Genomic DNA, 23,908 nt, shown 5'->3' with positions numbered 1-23,908 from the left:
GGTTTATGAATGTTAAGGGTAGAGTATAGGGGCTAGGTGTACAAATTAGGTTGAGGCTACAGTGTTAAGTTGAGTTTAGGGGCTAGTTAACTATTATATTGGTGCTAGGTGATAAATCTTTAATCTTGGCGTATTTCCTTGTTCCTGGCTGTATGGAACAGCGATTAAAGGAAAGGTAAGTATGTTCTTCTGGAGAGTAGGGCATTAATCAAACTTGTTGCTTCTCCCTGCTTGGACAATACATTTCTAATACATTTCAGATTTGACTGTTTTTGTTCTTTATAAAGCACCGAGGAACTTGCCAGTGCCATATAAATTATAGAATAACTGCCAATGTTTCTGGCTTTGGAAAAGGGCTAACATTAAAGTCTGGATTGCTGTTCTATCTCTTTCAGGATGTTGCTGCTCGTGGTCTGGATCTCCCTCAAGTGACCTGGATTGTACAGGTATGTCTGCATCTTGGCTTTTTTATTTGTCACACAAAGTACTGTATATTGTGATGTATTTGGTGACTCCTTTGTAAGCCCTCAATATTTGTGATGGGCATACAATTATAGAAGTGGGGAATTAGTAATGCTATTTGGCAAATACTGTAGGTGGACTAAAGTTGGAAAGTAAACTCAAGATGCAATAAAGTAGAATGATGGCCTTTCAAATAAATGTTTAAAGATCCTTCTCTTGAACACGGCAAGGCGTGTAGTCCTGCCCTCTGGAAACAGGTTCTCCCCATGGCAATCACACTGTGGTTCTCTAAGATTACTGAGCTCCATCACATGGAAAATATCACGGCTACTCTGAAAGGGAGGGAGGAAAAGTTCAGGCGCACATGGTTCCATTGGACAATATTTACCTGTTCTCTGTGATATAAAAATGCTCCTGGCAGGTGGGACTGAATCACCTAGACCCTCTTCTTTTAAACTGGAATTAAGTCCATGGAGTGACTGTTCAAGGATACCTCTTACCCCTACCCCTTCTTATTACTAATTCCACTTTTCTCTCTTTATTTCCCCCCTTTTCCCTTCTTTTTCCTTATTCTCGATTTCACTCTCTTTTTCTTGGTATTTCTTCTTCTGTATGGCAATATACCAGGTGGGAGTCAACCGCCAACCAGCCTCTGACTGATGGCCACTGTACACAGGAAGCAAAGTTATATACTTTTGGGTTCTAACATCTTCCCTGAAACACCTTACACACAATTGGATTTTTCCTTACCTATATGCTTAAATTATGTTTGGTGGTCCTGTACTTACTACCCTGTCCTGTTGAAAATTGTATAAATAATAAAAAAAATAATATGCGCTTATACTCTTAATTTTAAGTACAAACAAATGAAACAAAGGGCGCAAATGCCCAGTGCATTATCCACAACAAGGATATAAAATAACAGTATATACTCACAAAAGGAATATAAATAAATAACGTTTGTTAACCACTTAAGGACCAGCCTCTTTTTGGATTTTAGGTGTTTACATGTTTAAAACAGGTTTTTTTGCTAGAAAATGACTTAGAATCCCCAAACATTATATATTGTTTTTTTTTTCTAACACCCTAGAAAATAAAATGGCAGTCAATGCAATACTTTTTTTTGCACCGTATTTGCGCAGCGGTCTTATAAGCGCACTTGTTTTTGGAAAAAATTCACTTTTTTGAATACAAAAATAAGAATGGCGTCAAACTTTTAACCTTAAAAATCTCCATAGGCAACGTTTAAAAAATTCTACAGGTTGCATGTTTTGTGTTACAGAGGAAGTCTAGGGCTAGAATTATTGCTCTTGCTCTACCGGTCGCGGCACTACTCGTGTATGCATTTGCTTCTGCGCGCGAGCTCGTCAGGACAGGGCGCTTTAAAAAAATTTTTTTTTTCCTTATTTATTTTACTTTATTTTATTTATTTTTTCACTTTAAAAAAAAAAAAATTTGGATCACTTTTATTCCTATTACAAGGAATACCTCAAGTGTGTGGTTTGAACACCGTTTTAATATGTGGGCGCTACTCACACGGCGGGACGGGGCACGTTTAAAATTTTTTTTTTCTTATTTTACCTTTTATTTTTTATTTTTACACTGTTTAAAAACAAAAAAAAATTGTGTCACTTTTATTCCTATTACAAGGAATGTAAACATCCCTTGTAATAGAAATAAAGCATGACAGGTCCTCTTAAATATGAGATCTGGGGTCAAAAAGTCCTCAGATCTCATATTTGGACTTGTCGTTTGAAAAAATGACAAAAAAAAATATGCCTTTAAGAAAAATGGGCGGAGCTGACGTTATGATGTCGCTTCCGCCCTCCTATGGTATGGAGACGGGTGGGGGCCACCTTAGCCTCACTCGTCTCCATACCCAGGAAGTGAAAGGTCCCGATTGCCTCTGCCGTGACCAACGGCTCTGGTAAGTGTCGGGAGGGAGGTGGCACCTCTCCTGCCGCCGATAACGGTGATCTTGCGGCGAATCTGCTGCAGAGACCAGCATTATCGGAAACATCACCGGCTCCTGTAAAGATGGATAAATCGGTTGTGGCAGCAGCTGCTGCCGTTACCGAGATACCCACCTTCAAAGTGCCGACGTATATATGTACAGGAGCCGGTCGGTAAGTGGTTGTAAACTCTCCCTCACAACTTTGTCCCATGTGAATCAGCATAAAAAACCTAATGAACACTGCTTGTAGATATCTCCTTACTTGCATAGTATTGTTGTAATCCGTTTTATTGTTTAGAATGACGTCACTGAGCATGCCCATATCTCCCTTGATTTACGGCCCACTCTGTGTGCTTGTCTATCTATTATCAGGACTTCCTACAGCACAACACCAAAATCCCATGAGACTGTGGATGTAGGCTGCCAAAAATGCTTCTGTCTCTTCATGTAATCCCAGACAGGTTCCATGATGTTGAGACCAGGGCCAAACCATCACTTCCAGGACTTCTGGGCATAGAAACCCGAGCCACCCATGGGTATCTACGCCACTTCCGACGCCTTCTCCACCCGACACCCCCCCCCCCCCCCCGCTGTCTTCTGGGAGACACACAGGTCCCAGAACACAGCAGGGACCAGTGGGATAGCGCAGCACGAGTCGCGCATGTGCAGTAGGGAACCAGTAGGTGAAGCTGCATGGCTTCACTTCCTGATTCCCTCACTGAAGATGGCGGCGGCAGCACCTGACAGCCGAGGGATAGATCGGCTTCGGGTGCCGAAGTCGCGGGCGCCCTGGACAGGTAAGTGTCCTTATTTTAAAAGTCAGCAGCTGCAGTATTTGTAGACCTCCGGACCTCCGGTTTAATGACATTGGTTGCATGTTTGGGGTCATTGTCCTGCTGCAGAATAAATTTAGGGCCAATCACACACCTCCCTGATGGATAAGTATCTGCCTGTATTTCTCAGCACTGAGGACACCATTGATCTTGAGCAAATCTCTTGCAGAAATGCAGCCCCAAACTTGCAAGGAACCTCCACCATGCTTCATTGTTGCCTCTAGACACTCATTAATGTCCCGCCTTCCAGCCCTTCGTGAACAAACTGTCTCCTGCTACAGCTAAAGATTTAAAATTTTGACTTATCAGTCCAGAGCACCTGCTGCCATTTTTCTGCCATTCTTCCTATGTTTTCATGCATAGTTAAGTCACTTAGTCTTGTTTCCACATCAAATGTATGGCTTTTTGTCCATCATTTTTCAATGAAGACCACTTCTGGCCAGACTTCTCCGGACAGTAGATGGGTGTACCCGGGTCCCACTGGTTTCCGCCAGTTCTGTGCTGATGGCACTGCTGTACATCTTTCGATGTCGAAAGGAAGTAAGCATGATGTGTCTTTCATCTGCTGCATTAAGTTTCCTTGACTGTCTATGGTCTTTAACGTTACCCGTTTCTTTGTGCTTCATCAAAAGAGCTTGAACAGCACATCCTGAAACCCTAGTCTGCTTTGAAGTCTTTAGGAGAGACCTTGCTGATGCAGTATACTACCTTGATCTTGTTGCTATGCTCAGTCTTGCCATAGTGTGTGACCTGTGACATGAAATAGTCTTCCACAACCCTACTTAGTAGCAGAGTTTGGTTGTTCCTCACCCAGTTTTGAGCCTCCTACACAGCTGTTTCTGTTTCAATTAACCACTTTACCCAAAACGACATACCCGTACGTCAGTACTTTGACACTAAATACCGTTGTTTTGGCAGCAGCTAGCTGCTATAACCCCGGTATTGTCAGGAACGTCGTGCATTTATCTTTAAGATAAAAGTAGTCTCCGCGGTGGATTCGCTGCAAGATCACTTTTATCGTTGGCAGGAGAGGTGCCCACCCACTGCGCTCCGGTCGTCTCCGCCGCTTACCGTACCCGCTGGTAGCGGCGGTCACAATTGTGTCCTTTCCCGTGGATGCCTGGCTGCCGAGTGGAGGAAGATGGCCCCCACTCGGCTCCATAGCATGGGAGGGCGGAAGCGACGTCAAACGGCACTTCCGCCCATAGCTCTTAACCGCTTGCCTACAGGGCATTTTCACCCCCCTTCCTGCCCAAGCCAATTTTCAGCTTTCAGCGCTGTCGCACTTTGAATAACAATTGCACGGTCATGCAACACTGTACACATATGAAATTTTTAGAATTTTTTCCCCACTAATAGAGCTTTCTTTTGGTGGTATTTGATCACCTCTGTGTTTTTTATTTCTTGCGCTATAAACAAAACAAGAGTGACAAGTTTGAAAAAGAACACAATATTTTTTACTTTTTGCTATAATAAATATCCAAATATTTATTTATTTTTTTTTAAACAAATTTTTTCCTCAGTTTAGGCCGATACGTATTCTTCTACATATTTTTGATAAAATATCGCAATAAGCGTATATTTATTGGTTTGCGCAAAAGTTATAGCGTCTACAAAATAAGGGGATAGATTTATAGCATTTTTATTATTTTTTTTTTTTTTACTAGTAATGGCGGCGATCTGCGATTTTTATCGTGACTGCGATATTGCGGCGGACATATCGGACACTTTTGACACATTTTTGGGACCATTCACATTTATACAGCGATCCGTGCTATAAAAATGCATTGATTACTGTATAAATGTGACTGGCAATGAAGGGGTTAACCAGGAGGGGGCGCTGTAGGGTTAATCATGTTGCTAGGGAGTGATTCTAACTGTGGGGGGAGGAGACTCACAAGGGGAGGAAACCGATCGGTATTCGTCTGTACAAGGAACACACCATCGGTCTCCTCCCATCTGACAGGACGTGGATCTGTGTGTTTACACACATAGATCCACAGTCCTGCTCGGTTACCGGGCAATCGCGGGTGCCCGGCGGACATCGCGGCCGCCGGGCACGCGCACCCGGGACCCGAGTGACGCGGTGGGCGCGCGCGCCCCCTGGGGGACCTGGAAGGTCTTTTTGACCTCAGATCTCATATTTAAGAGGTCCTGTCATGCTTTTTTCTATTACAAGGGATGTTTACATTCCTTGTAATAGGAATAAAAGTGACCCACATTTTTTTTTTTAAAAGACAATGTCAAAATAAAAAGTAAAATAAATAAGAAAAAAAAAACAAATCTTTTTTTTTAAAGCAGCCTGTCCCGACGAGCTCACATGCAGAAGTGAACGCATGTGTGAGTAGCACCCACATATGAAAAGGTTCTTCAAACCACACATGTGAGGTATCGCCACGATCGTTAGAGCGACAGCAATCATTTTAGCCCTAGACCTCCTCTGTAACTCAAAACTGGTAACCTGTAGACATTTTTAAACATTGCCTGGAGATTTTTAAGGGTAAAAGTTTGTCGCCATACCACGAGCAGGTGCAATTTTGAAGGGAGACATGTTGGGTATCAATTTACTCGGCGTAACATTTTCTGTCACAATATAAAAAAAAATGGGCTAGCTTTACTGTTGTCTTATTTTTTAATTACATTTTTTTAATTTTTTTTTTTTTTACAAAAAAGTGTGCTTGTAAGACCGCTGCGCAAATACGGTGTGATAGAAAGTATTGCAACGATCGCCATTTTATTCACTAGGGTGTTGGAAAAAAATATATAATGTTTGGGGGTTCTAAGTACCGTATTTATCGGCGTATAACACGCACGCCAAGTTTAGGAGGGAATTATAAGGAAAAAAATGTTTTAAGGAAAAAAAACTTACATTTAAATGCCCATCAATGCAGCCTTGCACAGCGTCCATCTGCATGCTTGTCCAGTGTCATTTGCAGCCTTGCAGTCATTTGCAGCCTTGCAGTCAGCAGCCTTGGTGTCATTTGCAGCCTTGCAGTCATTTGCAGCCTTGGTGTCATTTGCAGCCTTGGTGTCATTTGCAGCCTTGCAGTCATTTGCAGCCTTGCAGTCATTTGCAGCCTTGCAGTCAGCAGCCTTGGTGTCATTTGCAGCCTTGCAGTCAGCAGCCTTGGTGTCATTTGCAGCCTTATCAGTGTCCATGTGATGCCTTGCAGCTTTTACAGTGATGATCTGCAGCTTTCCGTGTCCATTTGCAGCCTTGCTCAGGCTGCAGTTAAACTGCAGTGACTTTTCATTGTCACTGTAGTTTTTAAAATGGCGCCGCCGGCGCCGAAATACACAGAGCCAGTCCTCGGCTCTTCTCGGCGGCTCTCGTTCACTTTCGGCTCCACTCGTAGTCCCGCCCGGGATGGGCGTGACTGTGAGCGGAGCTATCCGAACCTAGCCGAGTACACTCGGCTAGGTTCGGGCGGCGCTCGAGTGAAGTCGAAAGTGGCCGAGAAGAGCCGAGGACCGGCTCTGTGTATTTCCGCACCGGCGGCGCCATTTTCAAATCGCGGTCGGCGATTTTGAAGATCAGTCAGCGGGGGATCGCAGGGGATCGGCGTATAACACGCACCCGCGTTTTTTCCCTGATTTTAAAGGGGAAAAAGTGCGTGTTATACGCAGATAAATACGGTAATTTTCTAGCAAAAAAAAAAAAATGATTTTAACTTGTAAACAACAAGTGTCAAAAAGAGGATCGGTTCTCAAGTGGTTAAAGACCGTGCTTCCATCTGCATATGAAATGTATAAACATTAGCACCTGCTTGGTATAATTGATTAATCACGCACCGGACTCTAATCCTACAAAATGCCTAACTTTGTGCAAGTATAAGACGTAGTGCTTGTTTGAAACCAATGGGTACTCACACCAAATACTGATTTGATTTAGAGTTTCTGTTTACTCACTTTGTATTGGGTAAAAATGCATACAAATAAAACAGTTAAAATATATATTTTATATGTTTGAATGCCTTCTTACTTTACAGCATTTCTTCACACCTGCCCAAAACTTTTGCACAGTACTGTGTGTATGTATATATATATTATAAGCAGTAGTATTTACATAAGGGTGCAGAAAATAGCAAAATGCACCTTCTCACATAACATACACCCCACTGAAACTACACCACAATGAAAATAAAATCAGAGATGTGAATGTCGCCTTTTATACTAAGATCACTTTATCAGACATCTTTGCCTGTTTAAAAGAAAAATCGATCTCATTTCACATGGGAGAGGATACGGTATTTAGTGATTCACAGCCCTCAGTGTTACTAAACCCACAACAGTAAAATTTGTATATGCAGTAAAGCATGCTTTCTTATACTCACTGTGGAACCTAAGGGGTTGATCCTCTGCATTGTGTAACAAGGTTGTTTTATCCTGTCTTATCTAATCCTCCCCTTCTTTTATTGTCCCGAATCCATCTCCCGAGAGAACAGAGCCTTGGGGACACTCTGCACATGCTCAGTTTGGTGTGTATTGCTAGAGGGTTTTTTTTTTTTTTCTTGGGAGGCTGCATGTGATCAGCCCAGGGCCAATCAGTGCTGTCCAGACAGAGGGTCAGTGGTCATGTAGCCTCATAGGACAATCAGGGTAGAATGAAAACTCCTCATACAAGCTTTAACCAAACACTGATAGAAGTGACAAGACTGAAATATACTGCTGATGAGAAAAGGTATTTAGCAGGTTATATTTACTAAAATTATTGCATTTCCATGTTCTGTGTACTGTGGGAGACCAGATATAGTGACTGCAGGGTCCTGGGTTTAGTAACATTTCAAAGGGTAAGTTCACCTTTTGTACACTTTTTTTTTTATTTCTTAAATTCCAGCTCCCCTATGCGCCAATATAGCATTCATGTACTTTTTTTGCAGAAATAGCTTTCCATTAAATCTACAGTCACTTACTTTTCTTGTCCTAATCCACGTTTCCAGATGTTTCCATCAGTAATGTCTTCTTCCTTACAGACTGTAGGTCATGACACAGGAAGGAGTTGACCAGCTGACCCTCATTAGCACACACCCTGCATCATCCACCCTCCCATTCCCAGCTGCACGTTTTTTTAAATGAAATGCAATCAATCAGTGATCACCCTTCTCACTAAATACACAATCAGATTGCATAGTGTATGGCCATCTCTATAAAAGTACATAGAAGGGAGTGGACAGAAACACTCAGCTGTCAAGCCCTGTTCACAACTCTGCGTAGCGGGAACTCGCATTCCCTCATGTGTTTTTGGGGTTTTTTTTGCGAGGGGGAGGCGTTTTGGAGCATTTTCACTCATCATACATAGGGCAGCCCATTCACCTGGATTGGCCGCCCTACACAGAGCAATTGCCCCAAAGAAGCTTCAGAACTTTTCTTTAGAGTAGAGCTTGGTGTGTTTTTTACTGCAATTTTTTTTTTTTTTTGGTGCAGCGTTATTCTGAAATGCAAGGAAACGCACAGATGTGAACGGAGCCTTGTTGTTCTTGTGTTATCGCACCAATTTCACTTTCAGGCCCCATTCACATCTAGCATAGTGGAAATGCACATTTTGTGTCTCGTTTTTCCTGTGACATTGGCATAGGGCAGCCCGTTGATTTCATTCGGCTGCACTACATGTGGTTAATGGGACATTTTTCGCGTTTTGTGTGTTTTTTACTGTGCATTTTGCAGCATTTGCCTCTCGTTTTTTTCACATGGCAAAATGTGTGTTTGCTTCTGTGTTTGGTGTGCCGTTAAAAATGAATGACACTAAAAGCGCAACTAGTAATTTTAGGTGTATAAAGAGGGCCATACACTATGAAATCTGATTGTGTATTTAGTGAGAAGGGTGATCACTGATTGATTGCATTTCATTTAAAAAAAACGTGCAGCTGGGAATGGGAGGGTGGATGATGCAGGGTGTGTGCTAATGAGGTCAGCTGGTCAACTCCTTCCTGTGTCATGACCTAAAGTCTGTAAGGAAGAAGACATTACTAATGGAAACATCTGGAAACATGGATTAGGACAAGAAAAGTAAGTGACTGTAGATTTAATGGAAAGCTTTGATATTATTGCAATAAAAGTACACAAATGCTATATTGGTGCATGGGGGAGCTGAAATTTAAAAAAAAAAAAAGTGTACAAAGGTGAACTTACACTTTAACACAAGAGGTGAGGGCTATGTAGGTGCTTTACCTGAAATCTAACCATGCTGCAGCATACTGACATTTAACCACTTACCGGCCGCCGAACGACTATGTACGTCCAAACTTTGAACGGGGATATCGTTGTTATGGCAGCAGCTAGCTGCCATAACCCCAGTACCCCCGCTTTCAGATAAAAGTGGTCCCTGCGGTGGATTCGCTGCAAGATCACTTTTATCGTTGGCGGGAGAGGGGCCCCCACCACGATCCGGTGCCCTCCGCCGCTTACTGGAGCCATCGGTAGCGGCGGAGGCGATCGCATCTGTCTACATCCTGTGCCTGGAGACGAGTGAGGCTAAGATGGCGCCCACTCGTCTCCATGACACTGCTGGGTGGAAGCGACGTCAAAACGACACTTCCATCTACGCCTCTTAAAGGCACATTTTTTCAAATGTCATTTTTTTAAACGACTTTTTTTTTTTTTTTTAATTGCATTTTAGTGTAAATATGAGATCTGAGGTCTTTTTGACCCCAGATCTCATATTTAAGAGGACCTGTCATGCTTTTTTTCTATTACAAGGGATGTTTACATTCCTTGTAATAGGAATAAAAGTACCATTTTTTTTTAAAACAGTGTAAAAATAAATAAAATATTGTAAAATAAATAATAAAAATAAAAAATAAATTTTTTAAAAACCCCCCTGTCCCGACGAGCTCGCGCGCAGAAGCGAATGCATACACGAGTAGCGCCCGAATATGAAAACGGTGGTCAAACCACACATGTGAGGTATCGCCGCGACCGGTAGAGCAAGAGCAATAATTCTAGCCCTAGACCTCCTCTGTACCGCAAAATATGCAACCTGTAGAATTTTTTAAACGTCGCCTGTGGAGATTTTTGAGGGTAAAAGTTTGACGCCATTCCACGAGCGGGCGCAATTTTCAAGCGTGACATGTTGGGTATCAATTTACTTGGCGTAACATTATATTTCACAATCTAAAAAAAATTGGGATAACTTTACTGTTGTCTTATTTTTTTATTCAAAAAAGTGATTTTTTTTTCCAAAAAAAGTGCGCTTTTAAGACCGCTGCACAAATACGGTGCAAAAAAAAGTATTGCAACGACCGCCATTTTATTCTCTAGGGTGTTAGAAGAAAAACCATATATAATGTTTGGGGGTTCTAAGTAATTTTCTAGCAAAAAAGCCTGTTTTAAACATGTAAACACCTAAAATCCAAAACGAGGCTAGTCCTTAAAGGGGTTGCAAAGGTATACATTTTTTCACCTTAATGAATTCTATGCATTAAGGTGAAAAAACTTTTGAGAATACCGCCGCCCCCCCCCCCCCCCCCCCCTCCCCGTTTTACTTACCTGACACCTCGAAACTCAGCCGCTCGCTCCCGACCTCCAGTTCGCCGCTCAGCCTGGTCGCTGATTGGCTATAGTGGATGGATTGAAAGCAGCGCAGCCATTGGCTCGCGCTGCTGTCAATCACATCCAATGACGCGGCGCGCCGGGGGGCGGGGCTGAATGATACAGCGAGCGACTATAGCCACCAGCTGTATCACGGGAGCGCGCCCGCAATAACTAACCACCATGCGAGGGAGCTCGCATTAAGGTGGTTAGTTCTTGCGGGGAGGAGCTGAGACAGCCGCCTAGGAACCCCAGAAGAGCAGGTTCGGGGCCACTCTGTGCAGAACGAGGTGCACAGTGAAGGTAAGTATAACATGTTTGTTATTTAAAAAAAAAAAAAAAAAAATTACCTTTACAACCCCCTTAAGTGGTTAAGTTGCTGCCATGAATTTCATCCTCAGTCTTTTGAGTATCTACAGCAGTCCCAACTTTAGTACGGTAAGCGGCCTGTCTCAGCATGGCCATGTTTGGATAAGTATGCAATCTGCATGCAACCCTCACTTTTTGTGGAGGTTAAAGGGGTCGTGAACCCTCGTGTTTTTTCACCTTAACGCATCTTATGCATTAAGGTGAAAAAACACCTGGCAGCGACCAGCCCCCCGTTTTACTTACCTGAGCCCTGGAATGTCACATGCCGGAGACGCGCTCTTCCTCTGCCCGGGGTTCTCGGCTCTTGATTGGATAGATTGATAGCAGTGCAGCCATTGGCTCCCACTGCTGTCAATCAAATCCAATGACGCGGGGGGGGGGGGGCGCGAGGTCGAGTCCGGCATTCATGTCTGTGGACGCAAATGCCCGCAATGTAAACCCCCCCCCCTACCTCCGGGAGAGCGCTTCTAGGGGGTTATCTAATGCGGGGAGGAGCCGAGAGGACCCCAGAAGAGGATGTTCGGGGCCACGCTGTGCAAAACGAGCTGCACAGTGGAGGTAAGTATGACATATATTTGTTATTTTACTAAAAATAAAAAAGGAGCCTTTACAATCACTTTAATGAGCTGAGAGCTGTAAATACCAGCCAACTTCTTAATTTTATCGAAAGAACCTAATCCTTTCCCTGGGCACCTCTATAACTCAGAAGTTCTATTCCCCATAAGCTGTATTTGAAGATGGGGATTGTGTATTGTTCATTTGTAGAGACATGGGTCGGACTTATGGCAGCAACAAGCGAGATTATCTGTGGATATATTGAAGATGGCAGGCGAGTTTGTTCCTTTTTCCATATACGGGAGCATTTGCGCGGTGTATGAACCCAGTCTCGCCCTAATCAAGATACAGAGCCTGCCCGATGTCACCTACCCATTCCTCACGTCAGCGACGTCTCTGAGAATAGATGCAAGCAGGCTAACGATGAGACGGGGAGCGAGGTGAAAGCGAGAGATCGGCAAAGGACAGCTTCTCAGGAGAGAGGTCCCATTAGCTCCAAATCTGGCATGCATTTTGTCTTCACATGTCACACTGCAGCGTTCCCTTGACAGCCACATCTGAGCCACTTCGGCTGCTTTTTAGTGTTAAGGAGCTGCATCGGCTGATATATTCCTTATGGGCTGCCGGGGAAAGGCCACAGTCTATGTTATATGTGGGGTAATTAGGGTGCCAAGAATTCCACCCGGCCATACGTCATTCTCCGGGTGTACATCATTACCTGACAAGCCAGCTGTGTTTTTTTTTTTTTTTTTGCACATGTTTGCAGTATTAAGCTGCCCAGAAATAATATGCCGCATGTTTTTCTGTAGTTGCTGGCTGTCCCTAATATCCAGCGATGATCTAGGGTTTTATAGATCCCTTCCTGCAAGAAGTTTTTAATGGTCGGTCCTTTCGATTGTGTTTGTTAGATGCTGGAGACTTCATCTAACAAACTTTTATTATTTGCCCCCCCGTTGGTGACAGTATGCAAAAAAAAAAAATGTTTTTTAACCTCTTAAAGCGGGGGTTCACCCACACCGCCAAAAAAAAAAAAAAAAATATTAAAAGCCAGCAGCTACAAATACTGCAGCTGCTGACTTTTAATACATGGCCACTTACCTGTCCCAGGGTCCAGCGATGTCGGCAGGGGAGGCCGAGAACCCGCTCGGTTCTCGGCAGCTGCCGCCGCCATCCTAGGTGAGGGAATCAGGAAGTGAAGCGTTGCGGCTTCACTTCCTGGTTCCCTACTGCCCATGCGCGAGTCGCGCTGCGCGTCCCAAGTGGTCCCCGCTCTCTCCTGGGAGCTGTGTGTTCCCAGCAGACAGCGCGGTCGGGAAAGGAAGAAGCATAGACTCCCATGGGAGTCTATGCCGGAAGTGGGTGCAAATACCTGTCTTAGACAGGTATCTGCACCGCCCCCCCCCCCTGAAAGGTGCCAAATGTGACACCAGAGGGGGGGGGGGGGGGGTTCCGAAAAGCGGAAGTTCCATTTTTGTGTGGAACTCCACTTTAAGGACCGAGCCTCTATTTTAGATGTGTTGTTTACAGGTTAAAAACATTTTTTTTTTTTTTGCTAGAAAATTACTTAGAACCCCCAAACATTATACATTTTTTTTTCTAACACCCTTGAGAATAAAATGACGGTCGTTGCAATACTTTCTGTTACACCGTATTTGCGCAGAGGTCTTACAAGTGCACTTTTTTTGGTAAAAATGCACTTTTTTGTTATGTTGATAATGTTACGCCGAGTAAATTGATACCCAACATGTCATGCTTCAAAATTGCGCCCGCTCGTGGAATGGCGACAAACTTTTACCCTTAAAAATATCCATAGACGACGTTTAACAAATTCTACAGGTTGCATGTTTTGAGTTACAGAGGAGGTCTAGGGCTAGAATTATTGCTCTCACTCTACCGATCGGGGCGATACCTCAAGTGTGTGGTTCGAACACCGTTTTAATATGTGGGCGCTACTCATGTTTCCGTTCGCTTTTGCACGCGCACGGCGAGATGGGGCACGTTTAAACATTTTTTTTCTTATTTTACCTTTTATTTTTTATTTTTACACTGTTTAAAAACAAAAAAAAATTGTGTCACTTTTATTCCTATTACAAGGAATGTAAACATCCCTTGTAATAGAAAAAAAGCATGACAGGTCCTCTTAAATATGAGATGTGGGGTCAAAAAGACCTCAGATCTCATATTTACACTAAAATGCAATAAAAAAAAAAAAAAAAAATTATCATTTAAAAAAAGGATTTAAAAAAAAAATGGCCCTTTAAGAGAGCTATGCGTGGAAGTGACGTTTTGACATTGCTTCCGCCCTGCATTGTCATAGAGACGGGTGGGGGGCCATCTTCCCCTCACTCATCTCCATGCCCAGCCAGAGAGAGGACCTGATCGCCTCCGCCCCTACCGACGGCTCCGGTAAGCAGCGGAGGGCACTGGTAAGCGGTGGGGGCCCTCTCCCGCCGCCAATAAAATTGATCTTGTGGCGAATCCGCCGCAGAGACCACTTTTATCTTGTAGCGGACCAAGAGGATACTGGGGTTATGGCAGCTAGCTGCTGCCATAACAACGATATTCCTCCTCAAAAAGTGAGGATGTATATCAGTGTGCGGCGGTCCGGAAGTGGTTAAATTGTGAACATTTTTTTAATTTAATTTCTTAATTTTCGCAAAAATTGTGGCAAAAAATTACAACTATAAAAAACTTGCCATGCCCATAGAAGATTTCCTCTCCATGACTTTTCTGGGGACAACCCAAAATTTGGGATTTTCTTTTACTTTCACTTTCAATGATGATGGTAAACGGGCGGGACAAGGGGGGGGGGGGGGGGGCAGGAGGGGCGGCTGCCCTGGGCACTGTGGTATTATGTGAAGAAGGGGGGCACTGCAAGCAGATTGGGTGTTGGAAGGGGGAATTTGGGGGCGACAGAGGGTAAGTATTGTTCTAAGAGGGGAAGTATTGTTCTAGGAGGGGAAGTTGGGGGGGGGGGGTGCTAAAACTGGTGATCTAGGGGGATTAGTGTTGGGAGGGGGGATGGGGGAAGAAGATTTGTGCTAGAAGGGGGAATTCATGCTGGGAGGGAGGGATTTAAAGTGGGGGGGGATGTGTACTAGAAGGGAAAATTTTAGGGGTAGAGGCTTTGTGCTAGGAGGGGTGAATTTTTGTTTTGGGGCAGGGGGTATTTGAGTTGGGGGGTTGGGGTGCAAAGATTTGTGCTAAGAGGGGGGATTTCCGCAGGGGGCGGATTAGTACTGGGAGGAGGGGGAATTTATGCTTAGGGGGTAAGCATGCAGATTAGGGTTCAGTGTTTTTGTGGGGGGGAATTTTGTTGACAAGTAATGCTCATACATCTGGGGACGGGGGCGCAGTTTGGCATGTTCGCCCTGTGCTCTAGATCAGTGGTTCTCAGCCCTTTCCTCAAGTATTCATTTTGCCAAAAATGGTGACAAAAAAATTACAACTCACCATACCTCTTACTTACCTTGGACTATCTGCTTTCCAAAAAGGGGTCATTTAGGGGATATCTGTACTGTTCTGGCATTTTAGGGCCTCAGAAATGAGATAGTCCGTCAGTACATAAGAACTAATCAATTTTCAAGTATACAGTGCCTTGAAAAAATATTCATACCCCTTGAAATTTTCCACATTTTGTCATTTTACAAAAAAAAAAACGTATTTTATTGGGATTTTATGTGATAAACCAACACAAAGTGGCACATAATTGTGACGTTGAAGGAAAATGATAAATGGTTTTCAAAATTATTTATAAATAAATATGTGAAAAGTGTGGCGTGCATTTGTATTCAGCCCCCCTTTACTAAAATCTAGTGGAACCAATTGCCTTTAGAAGTCACCTAATTAGTAAATAGAGTCCACCTGTATGTAATTTAATCTCAGTATAAATACAGCTGTTATGTGAAGCCCTCTGGGGTTTGTTAGAGAACCTTAGTGAACAAACAGCATCATGAAGGCCAAGGAACACACCAGACAGGTCAGGGATAAAGTCGCGGAGAAGTTTAAAGCAGGGTTAGGTTATAAAAAAAAATGATCCCAAGCTTTAAACATCTCACAGAGCACTGTTCGTTCCACCATCACATGAGAATGGAAAGAGTATGGCACAACTGCAAACCTACCAAGACATGGCCGTCCACCTAAACTGACAGGCGGGCAAGGAGATCATTAATCAGAGAAGCAGCCATGATGTTGTAACTCTGGAGGAGCTGCAGAGATCCAAAGCACTCCACAAATCTGACCTTTATGGAAGAGTGGCAAGAAGAAAGCCATAAGAAGTCCCGTTTGCAGTTTGTGAGAAGCCATGTGGGGGACACAGCAAACATGTGGAAGAAGTTGCTCTGGTCAGATGAGACCAAAATTTTACTTTTTGGCCTAAAAGCAAAATGCTTTGTGTGGCAGAAAACTAACACTGCACATCACTCTGAACACACCATCCCCACTGTGAAACATGTTGGTGGAAGCATCATGCAATAGGGATGCTTTTCTTCAGCAGGGACAGGGAAGCTGGTCAGAGTTGATGGGAAGATGGATGGAGCCAAATACAGGGCAATCTTAGAAGAAAACCCGTTAGAGTGTGCAAAAGACTTCAGACTGGGGTGGAGGTTCACCTTCCAGCAGGACAACGACCCTAAACATACAGCCAGAGCTACAATGGAATGGTTTAGATCAAAGCATATTCATGTGTTAGAATGGCCCAGTCAAGGTCCAGACTTAAATCACATTGAGAATCTGTGGCAAGACTTGAAAATTGCTGGTCATCCAATATGACAGAGCTTGAGCTGTTTTGCAAAGAAGAATGGGCAAAAATGTCACTCTCTAGATGTGCAAAGCTGGTAGAGACATCCCCAAAAAGACTTGCGGCTGTAATTGCAGTGAAAGGTGGTTCTACAAAGTATTGATTCAGGGGGGCTGAATACAAATGCATGGCACACTTTTCACATATTTGTTTGTAAAAAAAAAAAATAAGAACCATTTATCATTTTCCTTTCACTTCACAATTATGTCCCACTTTGTGTTGGTCTATCACTTAAAATCCCAATAAAATACATGTACGTTTTTGGTTGTAACATGTGGAAATGATTTCAAGGGGTATGCATTCTCTTCCTTGCCTAGATGCTGACATGCCATTTAAAAAAATTTAAATTGCCGTAATTACCTTTTATTTTTCTATTCTTCTTTGCACTTCCTGGTTCTCCTCCCATGGGAGTAGGCGTGTTTCTAGCCTCTCCCAGACTCCTGGGAGCTAGTCTCAGGCTTCCCAGGATGCCACTGAGCATGTGCGGGAACGAGCAGTGAATGCTGGGAGCACAGCATTCACCACATCCAGGAAATAAATGCTTGTGGGCTTCAAATGCCCACAATGAAGATGGAAACCGCCTGCAGTGAATAATATAAGTTATTCTTTCCGACGAAATCTGACACAGGCGGACATATTACACACAATATGTGAGTATGTAATGCTGAGAAGAAAAGTTTGTGAATGAACTCAAAAAAAAAAAAAAACGATAGATAGGTGAACCCCCGCTTTAACTTTCACTCAGACTAAATAATATACACTGATTTGTTTTATTTATACCATAGGAATGTAGCAGACTACATTTTGACCTAAATTTATGATGAAAGATTATTTGCAAAATTTTGTAACAGAAACACAAAAAAGGTGTTTTATTTTATTTTATTTTTTTTTAATTTGTCAGTATTTTTTCGTTTTATACACTGTAGCAAAAAATAAAATACTCAGTTGTGATTAACCACTTGCCGCCCGCCATATAGCAAAATGACTTCGGCAAAGTGGTTGTGTTATCCTGACCGGATGTCCTATGACATCTTTCAGGATAACAAGCCGCTGCCTGCCCCTGGGGAAGCGCATTACGGCGATCGTTGTTGCGGTGTGACGGAGACTCTACCACGTGATCAGCCGTGTCCAATCACAGCTGATCACGATGTAAACAGGAAGAGCCGTTGATCGGCTTTTCCTCACTCGCGTCTGTCAGACTCGAGTAGAGGAGAGCCGATCGGCTGCTCTTCTGACAGGGGGGTCTGTACTGATTGATTATCAGCCCAGCCCCCCCCCAGGATGCCCACACTGGACCACCAGGACCACCAGGGATGCCCACCACTAGTCACCACCAGGTATGCCACCCATGGCCACCAGGGATGCCAATCAGTGCCCACAATGGATGCCAATCAGTGCCCACAATGGATGCCAATCAGTGCCCACAATGGGCATCACTGATTGGCAGGCATTATTGTTTGGCACTGATTGCCATCCATTAGTGTACATCCGTGCCACCTATCAATGCCCATCCGTGCCACCTATCAGAGCCCATCCGTGCCACCTATCAGAGCCCATCCGTGCCACCTATGTGTACCCATCAGTGCTGCATATCAGTGCCATCTGTCAGTGCCGCATATTAGTGCCCATCATCAGTGCCGCTTCATCGGTGCCCATCAGTGCCCATCAGTGCCCATCAGGGAAGGAGGAAAAATTACTTATTTACAAAGTTTTGTAACAGAAGCAAAAAAAAAAAACTTTTTTTTTTCAAAATGTTTGGTCTTTTTTTTATATGTTTAGCAGAAAATAAAAATCCCACAGGTGATCAAATACCACCAAAAGAAAGCTCTATTTGTGGGAACAAAATGATAAAAATTTAGTTTGGGTACAGTGTTGGATGACCGCGTAATTGTCATTCAAAGTGTGACAGCGCTGAAAGCTGAAAATTGGTCTAGGCAGGAAGATGTCTAAGTGACTGGTATTGAAGTGGTTAAATACCACCAAAAGAAATCTATATTTGTGTGAAAAAATGATATAAATGTAATTTGTGTAGAATGTACATGAGCTGAAGCCACATAAGGTAACATGAGCTAAGAATGTCAAAACTAGGGGGGAAAAAAAAGCACATTTCCCCTGGTCCAATGGGGGCTTCCCATATGTGCAAGTGGCGCTGTCCTGATGATGCGGTAGCAGGGGACAGTACAGATATTTGTAGGGTGCAAGATTATAAACTGCATGATTGCTCTTCTCTCATTACCAGAAATAGATGTTAAACTGTCTGCTGTGATACTCCGGAGTTCCTCTTTAATATTGTTACACTTTTCTCAATCTCTTCCTAGTACAACGCTCCAGCAACTGCTGCCGAGTACATACATCGCGTCGGACGCACAGCGAGAATTGGAGCCCAGGGGAGCAGCCTGCTCATTCTTATACCCTCCGAGGCCGATTATATGCAAACCCTGGTGGGTCACAAGATTAGGTGAGTGGAGTACAAACAGTGAGACATCATGGGATGAAAGTCCATCATCTCTCATAGGAGTTGTAGTCATTTTGTGCCTTGTGTTTTTATGGCTGAGAAGGGTCTTGTGGTTGAGGTTTTGTTACCCCTGGAATATAATGTGCTGCTTTCCCTGACTTTTATCATTCTACAATAGATGCTGCTGTTTACGGACACTGGGGGTTATTTACGAAAGGCAAATCCACTTTGCACTACAAGTGCATTTGGAAGTGCAGTCGCTGTAGATCCGAGGGGGACATGCAAGGAAAATAAAAAAAAAGCATTTTAGCTTGCATATGATTGGATGATAAAATCAGCAGAGCTTCCCCTCATTTCAGATCTACCCATCAGATTTACAGCGACTGCACTTCCAAGTGCACTTGTAGTGCAAAGTGGATTTGCCTCTCGTAAATAACCCCCAATGTTACCATAAATACGCTGCAAACAGTGAATCAAATGTTTTTTTTTTTTGTCCATGTATCTATAGCCCATAATTCCATAATTGTATTTATTTTTGGTAGTGTAGGGAATCGTTAGAATCTCTGCCAAGGCTATTTGTTATTGCTGTGTGCTGTTGGGGAAATTTTCATCACTTCCTGTTTTGGTGACAACAGTAACTACTAGGAAAGTAGAAAGAAATGCTATACTGATGTCCCCATTCACCTCCTGTTCTGGTGATAGCTATAAAATTTAGAATATCTCTCCACTTTCATTCTCAGTTACAATGGTCACCAGGACTAATAGGATAAAATACCACACAACTAACATATGGAGCAATAAAAACCTCTCCAAACTTTATTCAAAATGGAAAAAAAAAACATTTTGGCTAAAGATAAGTGTGGTACTGTATATGTGAACCTTCACCTTGTAAATAAGCTCATTCAATTTAAAATAGAAATGAAAGGCAAAACAAGTGTCCATATATATATAACTGTATATACAGTCAGGTCCATAAATATTGGGACATCGACACAATTCTAATACACCACCACAATGGATTTGAAATAAAAAGATCAAGATGTGCTTTAAAGTGGAGTTCCACCCAAAAGTGGAACTTCCACTCATCGGATTCCTTCCCCCCTCCGGTGACACAGTTGGCACCTTTCAGGGGGGAGGGGGGTACAGATACCTGTATATTACAGGTATCTGTACCCACTTCCGGCATAGATAGCCGCAGAATCTGCGGTTATTTACGCCACTTCCTGCACCCTCCCCGCTGCCTGCTGGGAAACACACGGGTCCCAGAGGCAGCAGGGACCATCCGTATTGCGCTGCGCGACTCGCACTTGCGCAGTAGGGAACCGGGAAGTGAAGCCGCACGGCTTCACTTCCTGATTCCCTTACCGAAGATGGAGGCGGCAGCACCTGAGGACGGAGAGACGGTTCGGCCTCGGGTGCCGATGTCGCGGGCGCTCTGGACAGGTAAGTGTCCATGTTTTAAAAGTCAGCAGCTGCAGTATTTGTAGCTGCTGACTTTAAAAAAAAAAATTTTCGGCGGCGCTCTGCTTTAACTGCAGATTTTCAGCTTTAATTTGAGGGTATTTACCGTATATACATATAAGTATAAGTCGAGGCCCTAATTTACCACAAAAAAATGGGAAAAACTTATTGACCCGAGTATAAGACGAGGGTGAGAAATGCACAGCTACTGTAAGTGGAAAAGAGGGTCAACAATGCCCATTTGCAGCCTCACTGTGCCCATTTGCAGCCTCACTGTGCCCATTTGCATGCCTTACTGTGCCCATTTGCATGCCATAGGTCCCCCGAACTTCAAACTCTGTAGTTAAGGGTTTCTAGATGCCCCCTAGCTGCAGCCAAAATTTGGGGTCTCTGAACCCAAAGGGTCCCGAAATGATGGTGCTAGGAACCCCAAATTTGGTGTGCAAACCCAGTGGAACTAGCACCATAAAATATTCAAAGCTGGGGTTTCCAGCACCAAGTGGCTTTTCTGCAGCAAAAAATTTCATTTTCCGAACTGACTTTGGGGCCCCGTATCTCAGGGCCACTTGGTGCTAGGAACCCCAAATTTGGTGTACAAACCCAGTGGAACTGGTATCACAACATATCTAAAGCTGGGGTTTCTAGTGACCCCGAGATACGGGGCCCCAAAAATCGGTTCAGAAAATGTCAAGCACTTTTCTGCAGCAGAGAATGACATTTTCCGAACCGATTTTGGGGCCCCGTATCTCAGGGCCAGTTGGTGCTAGGAACTCAAGCTTTATGTGTTATGGTACCAGTTCCACTGGGTTTGCACACCAAATTTGGGGTTCCTAGCTCCAAGTGGCCCTGAGATACGGGGCCCCAAAATCAGTTCGGAAAATGAAATTTTTTGCTGCAGAAAAGTGCTTGACTCGAGTATAAGTCGAGGGGGGCACTTTCAGCACAAATAAAGTGCTGAAAAATTCGACTTATACTCGAGTATATACGGTACATCCAAATCAGGTGAACGGTGTAGGAATTACAACAGTTTGTATATGTGCCTCCCACTTTAAGGGACCAAAAGTAATGGGACAATTGGCCGCTCAGCTGTTCCATGGCCAGGCGTGTGTTATTCCCTCATTATCCCATTTACAAGGAGCAGATAAAAGGTCCAGAGTGAATTTCAAGTGTTCTATTTTCATTTGGAATCTGTTGCTGTCAACTCTCAATATGAGATCCAAAGAGCTGTCACCATCAGTGAAGCAAGCCATCATTAGGCTGAAAAAAACAAAACAAACCCATCAGAGAGATAGCAAAAACATTAGGTGTGGCCAAATCAACTGTTTGGAACATCCTTAAAAAGAAAGAATGCACCGGCGAGCTCAGCAACACCAAAAGACCCGGAAGACCACAGAAAACAACTGTGGTGAATGACCGAAGAATTCTTTCCCTGGTGAAGAAAACACCCTTCACAACAGTTGGCCAGATCAAGAACACTCTCCAGGAGGTAGGTGTATGTGTGTCAAAGTCAACAATCAAGAGAAGACTTCACCAGAGTGAATACAGAGGGTTCACCACAAGACTCCAAAGACATGCTGGTAGGTTAATTGGCTCCTGTCTAAATTGTCCCTAGTATGTATGAATGTGTGTTAGGGACCTTAGATTGTAAGCTCCTTGAGGGTAGGGACTGATGTGAGTGTACACTGTATATGTAAAGCGCTGCGTAAATTGACGACGCTATACAAGTACCTGAAATAAATAAAATAAAATAAGATGTAAACCATTGGTGAGCCTCAAAAACAGGAAGGCCAGATTAGAGTTTGCCAAACAACATCTAAAAAAGCCTTCACAGTTCTGGAACAACATCCTTTGGACAGATGAGACCAAGATCAACTTGTACCAGAGTGATGGGAAGAGAAGAGTATGGAGAAGGAAAGGAACTGCTCATGATCCAAAGCATACCACCTCATCAGTGAAGCATGGTGGTGGTAGTGTCATGGCGTGGGCATGTATGGCTGCCAATGGAACTGGTTGTCTTGTATTTATTGATGATGTGACTGCTGACAAAAGCAGCAGGTTAAATTCTGAAGTCTTTCGGGCAATATTATCTGCTCATATTCAGCAAAATACTTCAGAACTCATTGGACGGCGCTTCACAGTGCAGATGGACAATGACCCGAAGCATACTACGAAAGCAACCAAATATTTTTTAAGGGAAAGAAGTGGAATGTTATGCAATGGTCAAGTCCATCACCTGACCTGAATCCGATTGAGCATGTATTTCACTTGCTGAAGGGAAAATGCCCCAAGAACAAGCAGGAACTGAAGACAGTTGCAGTAGAGGTCTGGCAGAGCATCACCAGGGATGAAACCCAGCGTCTGGTGATGTCTATGCGTTCCAGACTTCAGGCTGTAATTGACTGCAAAATAATTTGCAACCAAGAATTAAAAAGTGAAAGTTTGATGGATGATTGTTAATCTGTCCTATTACTTTTGGTCCCTTAAAAAGTGGGAGGCATATATACAAACTGTTGTAATTCCTACACTTTTCACCTGATTTGGATGTAAATACCCTCAAATTAAAGCTGAAAGTCTGCAGTTAAAGCACATCTTGTTTGTTTCATTTCAAATCCATTGTGGTGGTGTATAGAGCCAAAAAGATTAGAATTGTGTCTATGTCCCAATATTTATGGACCTGAATATATATATATATATATATATATATATATATATATATACATAAATACTTTTTTACTTTTTTTTTTCCTTTATAAGTGATCACACAATCTCTGTTCTTGGCTGGAGAGCTAGGGGTGGAGGGACAGGACACTGATCTTCCCCGTGAATGGCTGTGCAGAAGTGTGTGTCAGCACAGGTCTATGGCCATTGGAGAACAGGCAGGCTGTGCTGCCAGCAAAGCAAGAAAACTGACTACACTGGGTTAGATCTGGTCTCATGCCTAGCGTGGCCAGTTTTAAATAGGAAAGTAGGGGGACTGGCAGGAACACCAGGTATTTCACATAAAAGAAGAAATCCAAAGAGAACAGGATACTTTTTAAAGTGTTACTAAACCCAGGACTCACTATATCTGGTCTCCCACAGTACACAGAACATGGAAGTGCAATTATTTTAGTAAATATAAACTGCTAAATGTCTTTTCTCATCAGCAGTATATAGCAGTCTGACTTCTATCAGTGCTTGTTTAAAGCTTGCTATCCTGCTCGGACGTGAAAGATCATCCCAGATCTGCTTCCCATTCGATAAGGCCGGGATGCCTGAATCGGGCAGGCGGGAGATCAATATAGAGTACATTGTGGAGAGGGTGCGTGGTAGTGTGCCTTGCCCCATGCAATGGCATTCAAATGTGGTCGGTGGCCTTCTGTATTCTGTCGGAGACTCTAGCATTTGGAGGAAATGATGGAGTTGGAGTGCCCTCCAGAAATCAAAGGCAAATCTCCCATCAGGTTGCATCAGAGTTGGGATAGACGGCCATCTGTCCAAATTGAGAAAATGTG

At 43.4% G+C, this 23,908-nt stretch overlaps 1 protein-coding gene across 2 annotated transcripts in view; it reads left to right on the top strand.

The window, feature by feature from the left end:
* Nucleotides 1–23,908, top strand: part of DDX31 (DEAD-box helicase 31) — a 149,346-nt gene that overhangs the window by 67,171 nt on the left and 58,267 nt on the right. For both annotated transcript variants that reach the window (XM_073600533.1, XM_073600532.1), the window contains exons 15-16: nucleotides 396–446; nucleotides 18,817–18,956. In XM_073600533.1, coding sequence (XP_073456634.1) covers nucleotides 396–446; nucleotides 18,817–18,956 — 191 coding nt within the window. The remainder of the gene's footprint in view (nucleotides 1–395; nucleotides 447–18,816; nucleotides 18,957–23,908) is intronic.

The sequence above is a fragment of the Aquarana catesbeiana genome, linkage group LG09 (genome assembly GCF_042186555.1).
Source record: "Aquarana catesbeiana isolate 2022-GZ linkage group LG09, ASM4218655v1, whole genome shotgun sequence".
Taxonomy (NCBI): domain Eukaryota; kingdom Metazoa; phylum Chordata; class Amphibia; order Anura; family Ranidae; genus Aquarana; species Aquarana catesbeiana.
This window is presented reverse-complemented; position numbering and strand designations above follow the sequence as displayed.